The 18,499-nt window shown below is 38.2% G+C and overlaps 1 protein-coding gene across 4 annotated transcripts in view; it reads right to left on the bottom strand.

Annotated features, from left to right (window-relative positions):
- Nucleotides 1-1,854: 1,854 nt before the first annotated feature.
- Nucleotides 1,855-18,499, bottom strand: part of khdrbs2 (KH domain containing, RNA binding, signal transduction associated 2) — a 75,758-nt gene continuing 59,113 nt past the window's right edge. The window contains exons 7-13 of one of the 4 annotated variants that reach the window (XM_061790524.1): nt 12,572-12,654; nt 12,269-12,324; nt 9,783-9,879; nt 7,730-9,703; nt 7,346-7,390; nt 6,397-6,468; nt 1,855-2,998 (exon numbers count right to left, since the gene is read on the bottom strand). In XM_061790524.1, the coding sequence (XP_061646508.1) occupies nt 9,785-9,879; nt 12,269-12,324; nt 12,572-12,654 (234 nt within the window). In that variant the 3' untranslated portion in view covers nt 1,855-2,998; nt 6,397-6,468; nt 7,346-7,390; nt 7,730-9,703; nt 9,783-9,784. Of the gene's footprint in view, nt 2,999-3,086; nt 3,105-6,396; nt 6,469-7,345; nt 7,391-7,729; nt 9,880-12,268; nt 12,325-12,571; nt 12,655-18,499 lie in introns of all 4 variants that reach the window. The other 3 variants (XM_061790521.1, XM_061790523.1, XM_061790520.1) reach the window with 3 other exon arrangements.

The raw sequence follows: 18,499 nt of genomic DNA, 5'->3' as shown, positions 1-18,499 counted from the left end.
ATGTCATAAAACATACCGGCAACTAATTTTATAAGTTTAAGTTCCGGCTCATTTGAGATGGTGCACATGGAATATTGAGCAAAGTACGAACAATCCCATTTTGCATCACCAAAGGTTTCATGAATGAAAATTCACAAATATGTTGAGGAAAGAACAAGCTACAATTCTGGACTCAGAGCTTCAAAATTTAAGCTCATTTCTAAAAATTCTTAAAAACGAGTTTTGTTTCAATTGAGTTGTATAGATTATAGGTCACTTTCATGGTGGAATTATTATTATTATTTTTTAATTATTTATTTTGGGGGGGCACGGTGGCCGACTGGTTAGAGCGTCAGCCTCACAGTTCTGAGGACCCGGGTTCAGTCCCTGGCCCCGCATGTGTGGATTTTGCATGTTCTCCCCGTGCCTGCGTGGGTTTTCTCCGGGCACTCCGGTTTCCTCCCACATCCCAAAAACATGCATTAATTGGAGACTCTAAATTGCCCGTAGGTGTGACTGTGAGTGTGAATGGTTGTTTGTTTGTATGTGCCCTGCGATTGGCTGGCAACCAGTTCAGGGTGTACCCCGCCTCCTGCCCGATGATAGCTGTGATAGGCTCCAGCATGCCCGCGACCCTAGTGAGGAGAAGCGGCTCAGAAAATGGATGGATGGATTTATTTTGATCTCATTTTTACATCCCAAAAACTTTGCATTTGAAGAACGGTGTGAAGAACGGTTTATATATGCACTGTATTAGTTTAGGGATTCATGCGAAAGCAGTTTCAATTTATATAGTAAAGGTTTTAGTTTGTTAAGAAAAATGCAAAAAAATGTCAATAGCCTGATAGTCATCTTTCTTCACTTAACTGTAAACATATAACAAATGTGACTGATTTTTCAACATGTTTTGATTTGGAAGGTGCAATGTTACCAATGCATTTGAGTGAATCTAAATTATAGCTATTATAAGGATTTTGAGGTAAACTCACTTTTTATCCATCCATCCATCCATTTTCTGAGCCGCTTATCCTCACAAGGGTTGCGGGAGTGCTGGAGCCAATCCCAGCTATCATCGGGCAGGAGGCGAGGTACACCCTGAACTGGTTGCCAGCCAATCGCAGGGCACATATAAACAAACAACCATTCACACTCACATTCACACCTACGGGCAATTTAGAGTCTTCAATGAAAGAACCTACCATGCATGTTTTTGGGATGTGGGAGGAAACCGAAGTGCCCGGAGAAAACCCACGCAGGCATGGGGAGAACATGCAAACTCCACACAGGCGGGGTCGGGGATTGAACCCTGGACCTCAGAACTGTGAGGCAGAGGCTCTAACCAGTCGTCCACCGTGCCGCCTACTCACTTTTTAAAACATGGCAATTATTCAGAACACAACTCTACTCTTTAAATATCCAAAACACAATAGGCCCATCCTCCTACTCCAGCAGTACGTGTACATAGTTGAATACTATACTTGAATAGGTCGGTCCTAAATTTTTAAAATTCGAATTAAAACTAAGTTTGTCCTTAAAATGCATGGAAAATATGGTGAAAAAAGTAAAATAAGTTTATTGCTTTTTCTTTGGCTTTTATTGTGTAAATGCCTGTTCACAAGGGTATCAATAAAGATAAGCCAAAGGGGAAAATGACGACAATGACGTACATGTAACAAATTCCCATCAAAAATAAGGTTCCCAACTGTTGATAGGATTTACCGTGCTAACAATAACAGTTTCTTCTTTTTTCACTTACATGACAATTAACTACACTAAAATGTTAATTAAATGCTCCCAGTAATATTTTAGTACAGTTATAGTTAAAATGTTACTTAAAGCATCACCGCATAGTACTTGAAAGTTTGTTTTATCAGTTTATTTTTGAAAGGGGACAATGCAATTTCATAAAACACATGAAGTACACATGGTTAAAAAAGCCAGAAATAGCCAGAAGGCTAGTTTTCATCTGTAGTCCCCTGGCCATGATGTAAAAAAGCAGTAAAATACATCTACAAGACAATATAATACAGGATACATAATCAAACTATACTATTAAGAGAGAATAAAACCATAATTTTTTTGATCATAACAAAAAAAACAACATAACATACTTGTCTTTTAGTGTTGGAAGCTATAGGTGTTAACTAGCCACATTTTCAGTTTTTTTGTGAAGGCCTTGTATGTTGCAAGCAGTTTAACCTCCTCAGGTACTGAGTTCCACTCACCAGCACTCCTCACTGACCAGGCTGACTTACTGAAAGTGTTCCTGCGCAGCGGAATGAGACAGTCACCTCTGACAGAGCCTCGAGTGACACGCTCAGAGCTGTTTCTTTGGCTGATGAACTCAGCCAAATCATGCAGTACTTTATAAATCAAATTTAAATCTGCAAATATGTGAAGACTGTCCCAGTTAAAAAGACTGTATTTTTTTAAAATTGCACAGTGATGATAGTGCCTTGGTTTTTTATCCATCACTTTAATTACTTGCATTCTGACCAGCCTGGGACCAACTGGTTATGCAATAGTTAAAGTGACTAAGAATCATTGAATGCAGGTAAATTTTGCAGCTTCAGTTGACATTTCATTCCGAATTGCACGAAAATTTGCGAGGTTTAATTTGATATTTTTACACAATTTGTCAATATGGGGTTTAAAGGAAAGCTGTGAATCTATTATTAACCGAAGATATTTGTATTGGCTGACAATTTGCATTTTTTCTCCATTAACAAGTATGTCGGGGTCAGGTGATACTCTATTTGTTTTAGTGAAATTACATGCCTACAGTTTTAGAGGTGTCGCTCAATTCAAATTACTGGCTGACGACTTGAGGTTTTCCCAGGGAGCACTGATGGTCTGCTGACCGCAATTTGAATACATTGCTTTAGTGCTCGGCAAGTCACTGCCAGTCAAACTCAGTCACTTTCATCTCATCCAAACATACGCAAACCAAAAAATGGTTGTTTTTGTGTCAACAGAAAGGCTTTGTCCACTTCTTTCACGTTGCATTCTGCGCCGAGGGCTGTGTAATGCAAAAGAAACACAGAGTGACTCATTGTGTGGACTGAAGGATAAAGAAATGTGATGACAGCCGCAAAGTCTTTAAGCACCTTTAGATTCAAGTATTTCTGGAAAACAAGACAAATACACAGTGAGTAGAATGATCCTTTTTGAAAATCCTGCATGTAATCTGAATGGGAGAGGCGTTTCATCAGTTGAATTCACACCCCCATTAAAACTGCACCGACAAGCTTGTTGTGGAAATGGATTTGTGAAGGCATTTTGCAAATGGATGTATGCACAATTCCAAACAACATACAGTACACATACTGTATACTGAGAAACTCCACTAACACCGATCAGGGACTAAAAACTGAAGTTACAGTATACAACATATACAGGTAGGGAAAAGATTAATGTGAAACCTCAACCACTATGCAATAAGTGCTCAAGTGTCTTACTATACAAAAATCCAAATAAAAAAATGTCAAAAGGAAAAAAAAGTAACTAAGTTATGTTATCATCCTTCATTAAATGATGATAGTTTTGTTGAGACTTTTTTGGTGTGCAGAACATGGGTCACAGTTTTATTGTTTCCATTGATGTGTTTATAACAGTGCTAGAGAGCTCAATATTTGACAGTTTTGAAAAATGTATATTTTCTGTGAGAATTTTTATTTCTCAACTTCTCCATAGGTAGCGCAACTTCCACTGATGTTTGTAGTTGCAGAGAGAAAATCTAGGACAGAGCGTCTCTCCGAAGTATTTTTTTTATTGGCTTGTGGCATATTCGAAAAAATAAAAATAAAAATATTGCCCCCATCAGAGCATGATAAGAGGATTAGGGGAACACTGAGCAACACAAAGTTAAGAGAAAATGTATTCTATCTAAATCTATTTGCTTTGTATTCCTTTTCTTTAAATATACATCTGCAGTACATATATATCCATCCATTTTCTGAGCCGCTTCACTAGGGTCGCGGGCATGCTGGAGCCTATCCCAGCTATCTTTGGGCGAGAGGCGGGATACAACCTGAACTGGTCGCCAGCCAATTGCAGGCCACATATAAACAAACAACCATTCACACTCACATTCACACTGACGTGCAATTTAGTATTCAATCCACCTACCACGCATGTTTTTGGGTTGTGGGAGGAAACCGGAGTACCCGGAGAAAACCCACCCAGGCACAGGGAGAACATGCAAACTCCACACAAGCGGGGCCGGGATTTGAACCCCAGTCCTTAGAACTGTGAGGCAGATATGCTAACCGGTCGTCCAACATGCCGCCCAGTACATATATATTTACATTGGATTCATTTAGTTTCCAACACATTTGAGATTTCAAAATTCCATACTTTTTCCAGACCCTAAATTCCAGACTTCTCTCTAAAAAATTCCAATAATTTGTGACATTTGAGTAAACACTGTAGATGAGTATCATTCTGATTCTTTAAATGCCATTATGTCACCAAATAATTTCCAGACGATTATGGGACTGGGGGATTGGGGGATAAAGGATCCTTTGCCAACCAGTCTTTATATTTGTAATTTATGAGCCAGTTGTCAAAGAATTTACATGTACCCATTTTGAGTTTTGTCAACGATCATACAAGATTGGACGCGTATACATCAGGGTTAATGCCCGATGAGGTGTACAATTATCAGAGGGTAATGGTTGACGTGGAGGCATGAACAGATGTGCAGACGGGGACGGTCGCCTCCGCGAAGTCTATCAATCCCTGATAATTGTACACCTTGCAGGGCATTAACCTGCTTATACCATGGTCACTTGCCAACGACAATAATTAATGAAACTACCAATTCATAATTTCATATGTTTTGTGATCAAAATAGAAAGTTTGACTAAAACAATTTCTATTCCTTTGCAACGCCTGAGGGCTTGACTATGAAGAGTCAATCCAATCCCATAACTTTCAAAGGGAAAGTAAACACTATTCTGTACTCCGGCAAATAGATTTTCTAGTTTGAAAATATTAAATAACAACCACAGGTGTGACAATAAAATCATTTTTTATTATTCCACATAATGTATATTGTTTATATTTATATGTGACAGTTGATGGAAGCTCTCAGGCTGTCGGTCTTAGTTGACTGGACGGCGGCATAAAATTGACGCAGGGAATCATTCAGAAAGTGTTCAGTTCATCTTTGTCCGTTTTTGTGCCAGGAAGTGTCTCAGCGCTTTACTCACCTATTTTGCAGTTTTCTTTGCGTTGATTTAATCCTTTTCATGTGCGAATAGACTTAAATCTGATGGAGTTAACTCTGTGCCACTTCTGTCTTTTCATTTTTCCCTCAATTCTTCAGCAGCATCCCAGTCATCAATGGTGTTATAACCACCCAATAAAGTATATCCATCCATCCATTTTCTGAGCGGCTTCTCCTCACTAGGGTCGCGGGCGTGCTGGAGCCTATCCCAGCTGTCATCGGGCAGGAGGCGGGGTACACCCAGAACTGGTTGCCAGCCAATCGCAGCCCAATAAAGTATATACCGTAATTAAATTACTGTTGGATTTATCTTACCCAACAATTACTCATTATTGTTTTAGATTTGCTGATTTCTATCCTCAGAGTACTTCATGTTTACTCATTAGAAAAATCTGACTGTGTAAAGTTGGCAAGTTTGCGCATATAATAATATAATAAACTGAGGGTGCTGCGCACTCATTTTGAACTATGTAATGTTTTTTTTTTTTTTTTTTGGATAGGAACTACTACTACAGCTGAAAGTGTACATTGACGGAAATCTATGAGCCACTCACAATCGAGTATTCCCCAAGACCATGGTATAATACTGTGTGCTCTCACACAAATGTAGCTGCGCTTCCCAATGCCGTTTCGACGTTCATAATTTTTGTTTTACAAAACAGAGCTGTTGTACCAGTCTTGGAAACATGAATATTTTTCCATACAATAGTTTTCATTTTCCATATTTATCCAGACCTGGAAATGTATGAAATCAAATTCCAAACTTTTCCATACTTTTCTATACCTAAATATTGGCGCAGGGTATAACGCGATTTTGGTGAATTTGAGATGCGCCACATTTAAAGGGAATGAGAGGAGCCGCTTTAATTGGCGGCGACTGAAGTTGACTTTAAACACTCCTAAAGTGGCGCAGCCCACCCACTCTCAGATTTGCTGGCCTGCGCTGGTTTACGAAATGACCAACCGCTGTCTAACCCACCTCTGGCGCAGAGTTGCGCTACATTCTGCGCAGGATTTACGCCGTTCCCAAAAATAGAGCCTTGGGAGTTAAGAAACTCAGTATGCACTTACAGGTGTCTTTTTTTTATCAACAGACATGTTTCATTCTAGAATACAGAAGGTAGATTGTCTTGTATTGAAACATGTCTATTTCTATAGTTTTCTCTAAAACAACAATACATACATACCACGCTGCTCTTGTGACCAAAGACGGTAACTGAACCCACCCTCTTGGAGTAGATTCTGTGTTTTACATTGTCCTAAAAGAAAACAATTACAATACCTCATGTTACAATACAATGCTCTAGAGTAGACTGTCAAGCAATGTGTACTGTATGTTGTACATGTACCCTACCTATCTTGAATGCCAATTAAAAGTAGACATTATTTTCCATGTACTGGAAAACTCTTTGATAATGATCTTGTACTGAAGTGGTATGGAAAGTTGATGGCTGGATGTTGTATCATGACTGTGTACCTAATGAAGTGACCAGTGTTTTTCAGGCACTCACCCATTTAGGTGAACTACATTTGCATTGCTACAAAACATTTTGCAATGACAGAAATATTGCCACAACTCCATTATAACTGATTGATTGATGTTTGCCCCCCATAAAGTTGCAGTTCTGTAAAGATTGTTTTAATTCACTGTGTTCAGGCTACTGTAGGCTACTTTACTGCAGGCCCGTGTTATGTTGTCTTTTAATGGGCTGTCAGAGTTGTAAAAGCAGCTCTTTCCAATCCCTGTAAGAAGTTTAAAATGTGAGGATATTCGCAAATTACATTTCAATCCTGCACCATGAAACACAACGGGGCCCGTTCTCTTGTAAATTGTGCTCGTAACATGCACCTTTTAAAGAGCATTTAACCGTTTTCTACTGATGTTGTTTGTTTACATTTTCAGCACACAGTGAATGAAAACAAATGGAAACCTTAGCTTTGTTAATTGGGAAATGATTTAACATTCAAAGAGATATGAGCCAAACCTGTTATTGATGTTTATTACCTGCATATATATATATATATATATAAATGTAAATAACCGCAGAGACATTGCTGCAGAATGATATGCATGCGGATGTTAGTTTTAATGTGTTTTTATTGTTTTATAGAGTCTGTGTAAATGCATCCTCTCACCTGTTTTATGACCCCTACGCCTTGACCACCACAATGCTTTTATACCTGAAATATAAGCAAACAGACATTTTATTTGGCATCAAAAATAACAACATGGTAAATCCTTACATGCATGCATTTAAGAAGTCACTGCATGACATCACTGTGAAAAAAGTAAACCAATTTAATGTAAAGGCCTGGAATTTAATGCATTATAGTTTTGAACTTACTTCATGTGACATTTAGAACATAATTTTAGTGTTGTTTATCATCATTTATAACAAAGTAGCCTTTATACGCATCTAATTAGAGGAACCTTTAAATCAGCAGGAATGTTTATTCTGGGCAGGTTTACTTTTTCGTTAGTGGATGTTAGATTTGAATGTTAAACAGTGTTTTAATTACCTGTTTAGAGTTTAACTGGACAGCAGCGATGATGCTATGATGTTTAAAAGATGTATTGCAAGATCTCAAACTCAATGACAAGAAAAAAGAAAAGAAAAAAACATTAACAGAAACATAGAAGACTGCAGATAAAAAAAAAAAAAAACGCTGTAATTTGTGACTCAGAAATTACATTCAGAAGTATGTTGGTTTTGCTCTTAATTTACAGCTTGTATTAATATTTAAGATGACACAATACAACGGGACTTCTTACCTCTTTAACAGCACATGTTTCTGTGTCAATCAGTCTGTTTACTGACGTGAAAGTTCACAAGATGGATTAAGGAAAAAAAAAAACATCAATTCCTTCATAAGGAAGTTATCATATAAGACTCAAGCATGTTTAAGCATACATTTAAATGATGAATAGGATTGCTTAGTTGGTTGTTAATGCAATAGGTTAGTGGAAATCATACAAATGTTTAATTGTATATCAGCATGACATTTTTCAAGCGTAATAAACTAAAAAAACAAACAAACGTACATAGGCATCTATTTAGAAAGTCTTACACATGGTGCTGGGGTTTATATTTGTTTTTATTAAATACTCTATGTACAAAGACAGATTGGACACAGAAGAAAATCACTTATTATAAAGTACACACTGTACATTGCTTGATTGATTTCAACCACAAGGAGAAAAACTGTTGTAAATGAAAGTGATGTGATTAGACCTAAAGTTAGTCTACGGGATCAAGCCCTATTTAATACAACATCTTCAGATATAGGGAAACCCGGGGTTGGGGGTCATTTACAGTAGATTTGAATTTATTCCTTGATTTACTTTTTCCTTCCTAATGTTTTTGGCAAACCATGCAATTACTTACAGTGATCACAAACCTGCAATTACAAAATGGTAGCTATCTTTGCAAACTAAAACCGGCGTACAGAGGTCACATTTGTTTTTCATGAAGATTGAGGGTGGATTTTAATCCTTTTTAATTAGTGGCGAGTCACAAAATTGCTCACCACCAGAGGTACAATATTGTGCCTTTTGTTGCACTGTGGGTGTTTGATCATCATGTGAGTAGAGGCAATAAATAAATAAATACATAAATAAATAAATAGATAAATAAACTGTAATAAAAGATTTGCCATTTTCAGTTTTTTTCATTTTTTCATTTATTTCAAAGTGTTATCAATGTGTCCGTTTAAAAAAACAAAACTAAAACCCATTACAAATTTTCAAGATTTATTTATTTTTTTTTACTTAGCACAGCGGATTCTGACACCAAAATAATGAATAACAGGCACACTGTGCATAGTGCTACTTATCATACATCAGTTTTCAGCAATAATAATTACATTTGATCTCGCTGACACACTGATTTTCCGAATTTAAAGGTCTCATATTTTACCAAACCAACTTTTTAGTGTTATGTTGGCTCTATGGTGCCTCAGTAAACATGTGAAATATGAATCTAAATTGTGCATGCTTTCCTGAGTTCCAGACGCTTTTCTGCCTGAAATCAGGTCATTTGAATTTCTTGAGCTTATCTATTGTCGCTAGCGAAGCTCTCCGCCTACCTCTCCACTCCTAAGCCAGCGCTGTCAACATAACAAACACATGTGCTCTCACAAGTGGGTCTTATACATGAAGGCAACCAATCCGAGGAAAGGGAGTGGTCTTAGCCAAATATGGGCAAACAAAGTAGCTGTCAGAGGGGCCTTTTCTGGACACTCGTGTGACAAAACCAATGTGTTTTTTGAAATGAAATTGACACTTTTATACGAAGTCCATGTTAGAGAGTCACTCTGTAGAGGTCTAAATAACCAAAATATGGGACCTTTAATTTATGCAGGGTTCTACTTTCGCCAGACTCACTGTAGCAAGTTAAGTTAACTTGCCCTGAATATATTGCTAAAGAGTTTTTGTCTTTATTTTTCTCAAGCTGTTGCATCTCACTTTGAAAAGCCACTGCTTTAAGAGGTTATCTGAATGGGATGGACAAACAGTGTTTGAAATAATTATAAATAATTAGACATAGTAAATTGCAGGTCACGTGTGGAGCACCTTCAGTATCGACCATAGGGATGTTTTCTGTATCCCCCTCTTGTCAGCTGTAGAACTGGAGCTTTGAGACTGGGACGGGAATTGGGCCACTCCTCCTCTGGAAAACCAATAAAAACATCTGAGTTAGTGTGCACAGGTATCACATCCTGTCACAGTGGCTTAATACATGACCACATTTCATCTGAAGAGGTTCTACACAAAATTATTTTACAAGGACTTTGGCCTCTCGGAGCAATGATGTGGTTTGAAAACCAGCAGCTCCTTCCCCCCTGAAAGCCACATTACAAAAAGGCAGCCACCTTTTCTGCATGGCACATTGAACAAGCTTCCAAATAGGAAAATGTTTATGGAGCAGAAAATCAAATCATTGCCCTCTTGGTTTTTGGTCATTAACATCAACACTCCAGTGTGAATTTGGTTGTGCAAAAAGCTTGTAAAGCCACAGCAACCAGCCTATTGTGCCACCATCATATTACAAGCAGGCCAGTTGGTGTTTTTGTTGTAGAAGGCTCATTCATTCTGGAATGAGCCGACGAGGGCCCACATCCAAAAGGCAAACACTCCACCTTCACAATGGGCTTCTGTCATTTCCCAGAGCTCCTTTAGGCACACTGACTGCAGTTGGAGCCAAGAGGGAATCAGCAGTGACTTCCAAAGAACCTTGCCCCCAAAAAATTACCAAAGGGGTGCAACGATACGCTTAATTCATAGTTCAATATTTTTTTCGATACAGAAAAGAGAAATTTTCATGCCTTTTAAAATTGTAGTTTATTGAAATTACCAATATTTGTATAGAATCAAAAGTACAGTTTTTAAATTAAATTAAATGTAACTATACCTGCGTCATTTTTGCTGCACATACAGTACATAGAAGTTAGAACCATATTAAATAAAAACAGCACCTTATAAAAACAACATTAAAATAAATGCATCTGATAAATCTTGTGTAGTACATTCTTAGCAGTATAGTACTGTATATATTAAAAAGAAAGAAAAACCTCCTTAAATGCATTTTGCAACATAATCATTAATATTTTGCAACATACTAACAATATTGATATATAGGCTGCTGTATCATTTGGGGGTCACTGATGGTGTATTTTCTATTCTTGGCAGAATATAAAACCAACACACCAAATCCCTATCATGAAAACTATTTTAGAACCACTGTTCTATAAGAATATCTATCTATCTATCTATCTATCTATCTATCTATCTATCTATCTATCTATCTATCTATCTATCTATCTATCTATCTATCTATCTATCTATCTATCTATCTATCTATCTATCTATCTATCTATCTATCTATCTATTTATATAAACTAAATCAGATATCAGTTGACCAAATTGTTTCTTTTCTCAACTGTGTTTAACATTCTTACTCACTCTTCTAAGGGTGAGTCATGCGTGTATTTTAATAAACCAAAAAGGGATTAAAAAAAAAGTGCTCCCTGCTACAATTTTACTTAACAGAGACACACACAGTTCCTGGTGTACTATCGTTGCTAAATTGTTGAGAGAAGAAGCGATGAAAGTAAGAGTGTGGGTGAAGTCATTTTCCCTCAGTCAACTAGTCCACGTGCTGTTCTGTCTTTATATAAATGAGTTGAAAACAATGCAATCAGACAGACAAAAAACGGTTAATGTCAGACGTTTTGTGCATGAAGCAGATTTCAATATCACTTAAAACATGTTTTTTGCTTATTTTTATATCGATTCTGTCTACAACTTTGCATATGTCACATCGTTATTGATTTTGAGTGTCCGATCGAGATGATGTCAACCTTCTTCCCAGGAGGCAGTTGACATGGGCGTATCACATACAGTACATCATCAGATCACCTGGTGCCACCTCGCTGGTGCACCTGTTCAGTGTTACTAATAGAAATCTTGTGTTGTCAAAACTGTGACTGCTTGACAATTCGTGGGTTTTGTCACGGGCCACATTGCAGTTGTGGTTCCACTCGGAAGGCCGTTATGGCTGCAAACCCATATGAATGTATGATTGGCTCATATTATTACATATACACAAATTAATGGATAATTACTTTTGAAATCAAAAGCCAGTAAAAACTGTTCAACTACAGTATGAATCAATTTTATTTTAAAACTGGGGTTGGTAAAAAAAAAAAAATGCTTGCAATATCTCAATATTTTTAAAAGTGGAGACAATTTGGAATTTTGTATTTTAGCAAGAAACACAAAGTCGATGCACACTCTCGCGGGCCACATAAAATGACGTGGAGGGCCGGATCTGGCCCCCTGGCCACCAGTTTGACACCAGTGACATAACGGGTTGGAGTACCGTTGTCACCGTCTACAGTTTTACTCACTAATGCCTAAAATACTCAATTTGTACAAGTGTGCTGTTTTTTTTTTGGGTTGAATGTTGGACCAAAGTACACTAACACAAATAATTATAATTAAAAATAACAACAATAAAAAAATGGTAAAATAACTTATAAGTTAAGATAGTTGCTTACCATAGTTGTAGGATTCATCATTTGTTCCTTGTCCATATTCGTAATAGTCTGAGACGCTAAATGAGAAAGACATCCACATTAACAAGTGTTAAGTCACACTATATTGTACTGTATATGTTCACTAGATGGATCAAGTTAAGAGCAACAAGCTATTATTCCTTTTAAAATAACTGTTGACTAAAAAGAATAACAAATTTGGAGATGTTTTGTGTGTACATGCTTAATGCTGTGCTATGAGATGCACGAGTTGACAGCAGACTTTAACGACAAATGCTAAATTATTGAACCTTGCGTAAATGTCACCTCTTTGACTGATTGCTGTAGTTATCATCATAAGCCTCATAGCTGTCATCATCGTATTCTCCGCCATATCCATCGTCATAGCCCTGTGAGGGAGGAAGGTGTGAGCAAAACAGTTGTCTCATCTTCTCATTTATTTGCACTCTAAGTAAAAACAATCAGTGCTTACTACTGCAGACATGTCCGTAATGCAGGAGGAAACAGGCCAAATGCATGCCCCGTCGCAATTATTGATTAGGGTTTGCAGGAGAACATGTTTCTTTATTGGAGCAAAAAAAACCTTTCACAGGGTTCAATTTTAATGTGGAGCTCACCTACTGATAAACAGCTATACAGAGAACAAGCACAAACACCCACTGACAACAACGCAAATACCAAACAAGAATGCCTGTTCAGTTTTCTGCAGAACATAAACAATACATTCTCTGACAGGGTCGCCTTCAGGTTTTGGTAATGACAAGCCCCTTCTGTGCTTGTAAATGCTTAAAATACATATTATATATTTTTCCAATCCACATAAAGCAATGCTGTTTGTCTTGGAAAAAAGACGAGATACATTTTTAAAGCTTTCAGAGGAGCCTTTTTGAATACAAGGACCTTATGTAACTAAAAAAAAAAAGTGTGGCAGACAAAAATTAGACCTACATTCACAACAATTTCTCCACAATTCATATTAACATGCATGTTTTTGAAATGTGGGAGGAGGCCGGAGTACCTGGAGAAACCTACAAAAGTACGGGGAGGACTCCACGAAACCGTGAGGCACACATGAAACACCAACAATCCACGTGCTACCCGTTTTCCCAGAAGATTTACGTTGAATTACGTCACTATCAGGAGTGGCACTATGTCCTTGTGTCCCTTAATTAATGAGGCATGGTTCTTTTAGTTTGACACGCATCTTTAAAAAATAAAAGAAATAACACCGGCCCTTTTATGCAGGCAGGTCGGAATAAATCAAATGTTAACACAAAGGTGGAGGGTTCTTATTGGGCATAATTAGGACAGCAAGGAGCTGAAGGCCCGTAGCCGTGTGCTTCATTATCAGTTGACAACCTGCATTCCCCCCGACAGTGATGGATCTTCACGCCGGGTTGCCTCTGAATGTGCCGCCGCAAAGCAGGATGGGAAGGAAAATGAGATTTGCACCATTTTTTGTCTCAGTGAATGGTTGCCGCTCTTCACGCTTTCCACCTTTACAAATGCACCTTTTATTGGGGCATATTCTCATTATTTATTCATGCGGACTGCTCAAATCAAATCCTTATTATCACCTCAAAAGTGTGATAAGCTGAAACAATTTTCCACCTGACTTTCTCAGTTTCATTCTTTGTTGCTTAGGTGAAAGAGGTGAAAAGGTAAAAATAAATCAGACATCAGTTGAACAAATTGTTTCTTTTCTCAACTGTGTTTAACATTCTTTCTCATTCTTCTAAGGGTGAGTCATGCATGTGTTTTCATAAACAAAAAAGGGATACACTGAGAATTCTACACAGAGCAGTAGATGACTATGTCATCCTCAAAAGTGGCCTGAGAAAGTGCTCCCCTCCTAGAAAAACACAAATCTGAAGCATCTTTCAGAGAAAAGCTAAACTGGAAGGATTTTTTTCTTCTCATTTCAAAAGGATGTCTTTTGCAGCTTCCACAGACGATGGAGTTCCCCCCCCCCCCCCCTCAAAGCCTACTAAAGCTCTGTATTTAATCACATTAGTGTTTTTCAGCCCAGTTATGGTTGCGGGGCTCAGGTTTTGCAGAAGCAACCCATGAATTTCAAATTTGGCCAGCTATTTCCAGACTAACTACATTATGAGTGTATAATGTAAATATAATTATAAAAATATAAACACAGGCTTCTTTCTTTTTTAACTACTGACTTTTCTGTAGATTTAATCGCTTTTTTCCCATCTTTGCATTTTGCATATTAAAAAAACCGATATATTTTTAACTATTACTTTTACTAACTTTTAAATTTTTGTGTTTATCCTATTTAAAAATAATTTACATTCTCCTATCTTTTTTTAGCGTGCATTTTAATGTACAATTCTTTACTATGCCTTTTGGCATTTCTCTTTCTACTTGTGGTGCATTTTATTGATGACATTTTGAATGCACAGAGATACCGTGACGAGATCCTCAGGGCTATTGTTGTGCCATTCATCCACGACCATCACCTCATGTTGCAGCATAATAATGCACGGCCCCATGTTGCAAGGATCTGTACACATTTCCTGGAAGCTGAAAACATCCCAGTTCTTGCATGGCCAATATACTACCCGGACATGTCACCCATTGAGGATGTTTGGGATGCTCTGGATCGGTGTATACGACATCGTGTTCCAGTTCCTGCCAATATCCAGCGACTTCCCACAGCCATTGAAGAGGAGTGGAGCAACATTCCACAGGCCCCGATCAACAACCTGATCAACTCTATGCGAAGGAGATGTGTTGCACTGCGTGAGGCAAATGGTGTTCCCACCAGATACTGACTGGTTTTCTGACACCCTCCCCAGACTCCTATAATAAAGCAAAACTGCACATTTCAGAGTGGCCAGCCTAAGGCACACCTGTGCAATAATCATGCTGCCTAATCAGCATCTTGGTATGCCACACCTGTGTGGTGGGATTTGTGATTTTTGTGAACAATATTTGAGGGAAAAGGCCTTTTGTGTATGTATAAAAGGTTTTAGATCCTTGAGTCCAGCTCACGAAAAATGGGAGCAAAAACAAGTGTTGCATTTGTATTTTTGTTCAATGTCTGTGTGTGTGTGTATATATATATTACACACTCCATCCAAATTATGATATTTAACATGAAAATAACATTTCTTACTTCAAATGTTTATGCGTTAACGATTATGTTGATGTTATACTATTGTATTGTAATTATATTATGTAATATATAATAATAATAATAATAACGGTGGACGACTGGTTAGCAGATCTGCCTCACAGTTCTGAGGGCCCAGGTTCAAATCCGGCCTCGCCTGTGTGGCATTTGCATGTTCTACCTGTGCCTGCATGGGTTTTCTCTGGGTAATGCGGTTTCCTCCCACATCCTAAAATCAGGCATGGTAGGTAGATTGAAGACTCTAAATTGCCCATAGGTGTGAATATGAGTGCATATTCTTGCCCAAACTTAGCTGGGATAGGCTCCAGCACAGCCACAACCCTACTGAGGGTAAGCGATATGGAAAATGGAATGATGTATAATAATAACATTGCATTATTACATTTAAGACCTTGGTAGCCATAGTGAGTACATCTGCAGAAGATGCTACTGGGTTTTTCTTTGTGCTTTTACTCTTCCATTCATGCTGTTTCTGCCGCATTCAATAAAGGTAACATATATTTAGAGTAAGTGGCCCCACATTATATCCCATACTGTTGTAGCATACTATGATAAAAGAAAAAATATGACTAATTCATTTTAACAGCGGAAACATCAGTGGACTGCTGAAAAAGTTAGTTGTTATTTCTGGAAAACAGGATTGCTTCGACTGGATAAGAGATCTGCATTGGAAGCACTTTCATATCAGAGCAATAATGGTATTTTACAGCTTTGTGGAGATGACTGACTGAAGTACAAAAGTGGAAAATGCCAGCTCACATCAAACTGTTTGAATATTGAGCTTGAATACCAAAATGCAGTAGCGAATCCAAAGGCCGACTTTTGGTTGACCGTTAACATTTTTAGTGTGCCCAGGACTATTTTTAAGCATGCACATACTCTAGGTTCAACTGTTACTGTAATGACTATTACATTTGCCCAACCAGATCAACTCACCTTTATGGCAGTCAGATTATGTTAAATAATTTGCATGCAATACAGTGATCTGCAATTGGCTGGCAACCAGTTCAGGGTGGACCCCACCTCTCAAATCCCCCAGCCCCCACTCCGCTCATTGGAGTATTGCCCTTCAATCCTGATTGTGTTCTTTTAAGCGCTAGAATGATGCGCTGTCATTTAACTACATGGCGGTGCGAGAGGGTAAATTAATCCTGAACCATGTCATTAGGGGTTTTGTGTGACAAACACGCTCACACCACATAAAGTGGAAAACAACTATCACATGATCATTTATTTACAAAAGGCTGATGACTGTAATTACATGCATATTTATGTAGATTATGTGTTGGTTATGAATATGAAATATGATTTCTGTCCACTAATCACAAGTTAGCCTCGTGACCCATGAGTTTGTGGAATGGAAATAAAACACAGAGCCCATGCTGGTCGTGGGTGTCAACAATTGCAGTCAAACACTGTAAACAATACTTTTAATCATAGTCTAATGATTTGTCCTGTTGTTCTAATTAAGTCTTTGTGTCTGCAAAAACAACTGAAACACTTCAGCAATCACCTGTTATGTGACAGAAGAGTCTCTGCTAGGATGAAGGGCAAAGTCTATAAGAGTGGTGAGGCCAGCCATGATGTACGCATTAGAAACAGTGGCACTGAAGAGACAACAGGAAGCAAAGGTGGAGGTGGGGGAAATTAAGATGTTGAGGTTCGCTCTCGGAGTGACCAGGTTGGATAAAATTTGAAATTAGCTCATCAGAGGGACAGCCAAGGTTAGATGTTTTGGAGACAAAGTTAGAGAGACCAGACTTCGATGGTTTGGACACGTCCAGAGGAGAGAGAGTGAGTATATTGGTAGAAGGGTGATGAGGATGGAGCCGACAGGCAAGAGAGCTCGAGGAAGACCAAAGAGAAGGTTGATGGATGTAGTGAGGGAAGACATGAGGGCAGTTGGTGTTCGAGAGGATGTAGGAGATAGGCTTACATGGAAAAGGATGACACGCTGTGGCGACCCCTAACGGGACAAGCCGAAAGGAAAAGAAGAAGATTGAAATCAATATGGAAAATATGTATGAATTTACAGGAATTAAAGTGAATAAACTAAAAAACATTTTAGGTATGTCAATAAAGGGAACTTCAATCCATCCATCCATCCATCCATTTTCTTTACCACTTATTCTCACTAGGGTCGCTTGAAAACAAAAAATACACTGCAGGATAATCTTTATGACAGGGGTTTATATGTTAAATCTATGGTATTCATTAAAAAAAATCTACCAATAATTTATCCACCATCAATCCATCCAGCCATCCATTCATCCATTTTCTGTACCGTTTATACTCACTAGGGTCACGGGTGAGGTAAAACCTCTCCCAGCTGACTTTGGGTAAGAGGTGGGGTACAAATGACCACTCACACTCACATTCACACTTATGGACAATTGGAGACTTCCGTTAACCTAAGGAACATGTTTTTGGAAGGTAGGAGGAAGCCGGCGAACCGGCAGAAAACATAGCAAATAATTCAATCAGTAAACTCAAAATATCGAAGAAAACAACAAAAATATAGGTGTATCCATGAATTCTTATGACAAAGCAAATGTCACTTACTATGTTCATGACTTGTCCAACATGTCCCATTAAATATTTCCAAATCTCCTTTGCTAAACTTCTAATGGATAAGGATAATCCATCCAGCCATCCATTTTCTGAGCCGCTTCTCCTCACTAGGGTCGCGGACGTGCTGGAGCCTATCCCAGCTATCATCGGGCAGGAGGCGGGGTACACCCTGAACTGGTTGCCAGCGAATCGTAGGGCACATACAAACAAACAACCATTTGCACTCACATTCACACCTACGGGCAATTTAAAGTCTCCAATTAATGCATGTTTTTGGGATGTGGGAGGAAATCGGAGTGCCTGGAAAAAACCCACGCAGGTACGGGGAGAACATGCAAACTCCACACAGGCGGGGCCGGCGAATGAACCCCGCTCCTCAGAACTGTGAGGCTGACGCTCTAACCAGTCGTCTACCATGCCCGGATTAGGATATTGGAATATTGTATTTTTATATATATATTATATATATATATATATATATATATATATATATATATATATATATATATATA

The sequence above is a fragment of the Phyllopteryx taeniolatus genome, chromosome 11 (assembly GCF_024500385.1).
Source record: "Phyllopteryx taeniolatus isolate TA_2022b chromosome 11, UOR_Ptae_1.2, whole genome shotgun sequence".
Taxonomy (NCBI): Eukaryota; Metazoa; Chordata; class Actinopteri; order Syngnathiformes; family Syngnathidae; genus Phyllopteryx; species Phyllopteryx taeniolatus.
The sequence above is the reverse complement of the archived record's forward strand: the minus strand, read 5'-3'. Positions and strand labels throughout refer to the sequence as shown.